Consider the following 4,041-nt stretch of genomic DNA (forward strand, 5'->3'; position numbering starts at 1 on the left):
TATATATATATATATATATATATATATATATACATTTCTAATTATTTAATGCATCTAGTTTCGATATTCAGTACCATTTTTTAAAATTAATTTTAATTCATTATCTTTTATTACTTCTAAATCACCTGTTATTATATGATTATAAAAAGTGTCCTTAAATTCATCGTTACTACAAATAAAAAGTAAATTATCTATTTCTAAAGAATTAAATTCTTCAATGAATTTTTTATAATTAAAAAGAAGAGGTCAAATATATTTAAAACTGACTGTAGGTTGTAACGATTTTAAAGGAAAAATATTTTCTTAAACACTTTTATGAATAATGTATGGTAAAGATAAATCATCAGATATTTTATGTTTAAAATCTGTTACAAAATAAGATTTCTCATTTTTGCTTTCTAAAAGGTCATTTGAAACTTTATTACATTTTAATATAATTTTATTAGGTCAATAATTAAATCTTTTATATGAATATTATTAAAATCAAAATTTAACATATACTTTGAAAAACATACAATCTTCATATTTTTAAATTCAAATAATTGATTATTTATGAATTTGATTAAATTATCAGATTTATCAAAAGCAGTGTCTAGGTTTTTACAAAAATGTTCAATATCGATCCATTTATTATTGCTTTTACCTTTTCCTCTACATTTATAATACTTAAAATTACAGATTTGAATTTGAAATAAAGTTTTCATACAAATATTTTTATTCAATGTTTCAGCATTTTTATATTGAAAGTCCTGATTTAGTCCATAGGGATAAAGGGTTTTTTATTTTAAGATATTTTTTCTAAACTGGTTATTCTAACATTCTTGAACAAGTATTTTTATATTGAAAGTCCTGATTTAGTCCATAGGGATAAAGGGTTTTTTTATTTTAAGATATTTTTTCTAAACTGGTTATTCTAACATTATTGAACGAGTGTTTATTAAAATGATCTGTTTCTATTGTATGAGAAAAACCCTTCTTACTTTGTGATCTGTGTAAGTTAAGCCTAAGAGGTAAAGGATTAGATGTTTGCCCTACATTTTTAAGACTGCATATACCACATGTTATATAACATTATCCATTTTACAAAGTGCTATATCTTGTTGTACATCTTGAAAATTCATGGTAGCCGGACAAGTTAAACATCGAGAACTTTGCAAGTAAATTTCTCTTGAATATGAGTAGCCAGTTCAAATAGCTAGCCAGGCTATTAGTCAGTATACAGCAAAGACGAAATCATAGATAGAGAAAAGAGTAATAAAATCAGCACCATTCAATCATTTTCCATTAATGTAAATAAACAGATAAATAGCAATGATTATCATTTACAATTATTGTTAACAGGCGATTTAGATCGGCACTATTAAACAATAATGAATTTATAAACATTTTATGCATCCACTTTTGCTCCCAGTCAGTCATCCATAGTCATAAATGGATAAAGCTTGTGGTAATAGCACCCAAAAGGCATTGGGGATATTCCATTTATCACGCAAAATCCAAAATACCAAAGTTAAACAAGTTGACCATCATAGAAAATCAAAACAAGGGTAAAGAGGTGAGTGCTTAAACCCACAACGTCTCACCTCCTACTGCCTTTCACTGTCCACAGCCAGATGTGGGAAGGCAGTTACCCATAACATTATTTAAGGTTTAAAAGTAGACACAGAACCACCCAAAATTTCTACAGTACATAACTTCCAACCACCACCCTTATAAAGGTTGTGAATGTAATGGTTTAAGTGTAGTGATTAAGGTAAACCATTGATCCAGGTCAGGTGAGGGAAGAACTTATTCGAAGATATCCCTATTGATTTGCCATAGCAGCCTGAATTGAAGATTTATCAATTGATTACTTCATCAACAATGAAACATAAAGAAATGGGCTCAGTAGTAAAAAGGGATATTGGAATCGTATGTAAGAAATCATTAGTTTCAATATTTTTGTGGAACTAACGGCACAGTGAAGCCCAAAGATGCAGTGTTGAAGTTGAAGCAGATACACAATGCATTACAAGATGATTTTCCTAACAATTCTCAAATTAAAAATGCCAGTATGGTAGACAAAAGATAGAATTTTAATGGTAACTTTACACACTTGTGACTTGGGATACAAAATTAACAAATGTGATCTTGATCACAAATGTGGCAGTCCCAAGTCACAAGTGTGTAAAGTTACCATTAAAATTCTATCTTTTGTCTCCCATAAGTCACTGCCCAAGAGGTCTTTCAATACCAAATTTCGTCAGTTACACTGAATGATGAAAGGCAAACTTTTTTCCAAAATTTTGTTTATATAAAGTATAAAACCTTAAAAATTATGATTTGAAGGCAATATTTGGCAAAGCATTGGAAACCAATAGGATTAACATTTGTTTTGGGAAAACAATTAATTGCCATTACTAAATAAATTTTTAAAATGAAACTGAATGTTACAGTATTAAAGCTATATTAAGTCCCGAAATGCATTTGTAGCATCTTTAGATATATCACACATACTATCTTCCATACCATCCATTAAAACAAATAAAATAATAATAATACATACCATAAACAGCCTTAGAGGCCACAACCTTAGCAAAATGAAAATTCCTTCAACAACCCAATTCCACAGGGACAGAAAGCTCATCATCTTTGTACTCTTTGCTTCGGCAATGCCAGATCTTTGCCTAGGATGAAGAAGTAAATGATTACCTCACAATCTCTACCTATACAAAGCTTAAAACCATACAGAAATTATTATTATTACACAAATATTACTAAAATCAAAGAACTGTTAAAATTATACTTATTAATTTCTGATGTGTTTTTTTAATTATTTTGTTCAGAAGCTCTTTACAATAACATACAGATACATCCTGGGTTAAAAAAAAAAGGAGTCGGAATCAACTTCCCCTAGTTATTTTATGAACTTATGTCTCATTAAACTGCTTAACTAGTGAGATGATTGAGTTGTGGAATGAATTATCATCCACAGTGGCAGAAGCCAGCATTTTCAAGGAGTTATAAGGGTATCAATGATTTCCTGAAAATTAAAGGAGGGGTTTAAATTTTTACTTTTCTCAAGGACAGCATTGAAGGACTGAGTGGTACCTTGTTGTCCATATTTTGTGTTAATTTTTCACAATATTATCAGCAATTAACTTTTTAATGCAATAAATAAGATTTGCACTTAACCAAATAGTTGTCTATATGTATGTGAATGTTATAAATAACCCTTTACTAATTATGTAAATAAATTGAATATCCTTACTTACCATATCAGTGCACCAAAACCATAAAGATCTTCCTAAGCACCACCTTGGGTTCAACTAAGAAAAGTTATCTACAAGTGATTTTGTCTTGCTTATTAGTCTGCACAAGAATTTGTAAATAGTATGTAGGCCTATACTTAAATCTAACCTCATTTACGACGATTCAGTAAAGACTGTAGTAAACAGCATGTGAACTATGGGTATACCATATTATTATATGAAAATCAACAAACTATGTTAAAAGGAGATCCTATTTTATGCTTCATAATTACAAAACTGAAACTTAATCAATAGATTGGGAAATCCATGCACTTTTTAAGATTCTATTTCTATTCAGTGCATCCTTTACTACACCTCTCCTCCTTCATAAAGAATAAAACAATTAAATGGATAATAATACAGCTACTAGCCTTGCTCCAGTTGTGTTTCCCATATAAACATTTGATAAGTAATAATTATTCCCATTATGTATTTTTTTAGCATGGGGGGTTCCCCCATTACTTAATGGTAGAACTAGGGGACACAAATATAAATCTTGGCAGGATAGGAGTCATCTTCAGGTAATATAGTTTTATTTTTCTAACAGTATGATTGGCCTTTGGAAAGGGTCGCCTTCAGATGTGGTGGAAGTGCAGTAAATTTAGGGACGGCTTGATAGTATATGAATCATAACAACATACTTTGAGGTTTATGTATATATAGTTTGGTGGATGCAACAGGTCCCTTGTTGTCCTCAAATATTATGTTATTACATTGTAACACAAAAATAGCAGTCTTTGTTAAAATACCC

At 29.6% G+C, this 4,041-nt stretch overlaps 1 protein-coding gene across 3 annotated transcripts in view; it reads right to left on the reverse strand.

The window, feature by feature from the left end:
- Positions 1-4,041, reverse strand: part of LOC106474668 (proline-rich protein 11-like) — a 29,069-nt gene that overhangs the window by 21,473 nt on the left and 3,555 nt on the right. For all 3 annotated transcript variants that reach the window (XM_022402969.1, XM_013935361.2, XM_022402968.1), the window contains one exon: positions 2,546-2,666. In XM_022402969.1, coding sequence (XP_022258677.1) covers positions 2,546-2,666 — 121 coding nt within the window. The remainder of the gene's footprint in view (positions 1-2,545; positions 2,667-4,041) is intronic.

Source organism: Limulus polyphemus, unplaced genomic scaffold (genome assembly GCF_000517525.1).
Source record: "Limulus polyphemus unplaced genomic scaffold, Limulus_polyphemus-2.1.2 Scaffold7503, whole genome shotgun sequence".
Taxonomy (NCBI): domain Eukaryota; kingdom Metazoa; phylum Arthropoda; class Merostomata; order Xiphosura; family Limulidae; genus Limulus; species Limulus polyphemus.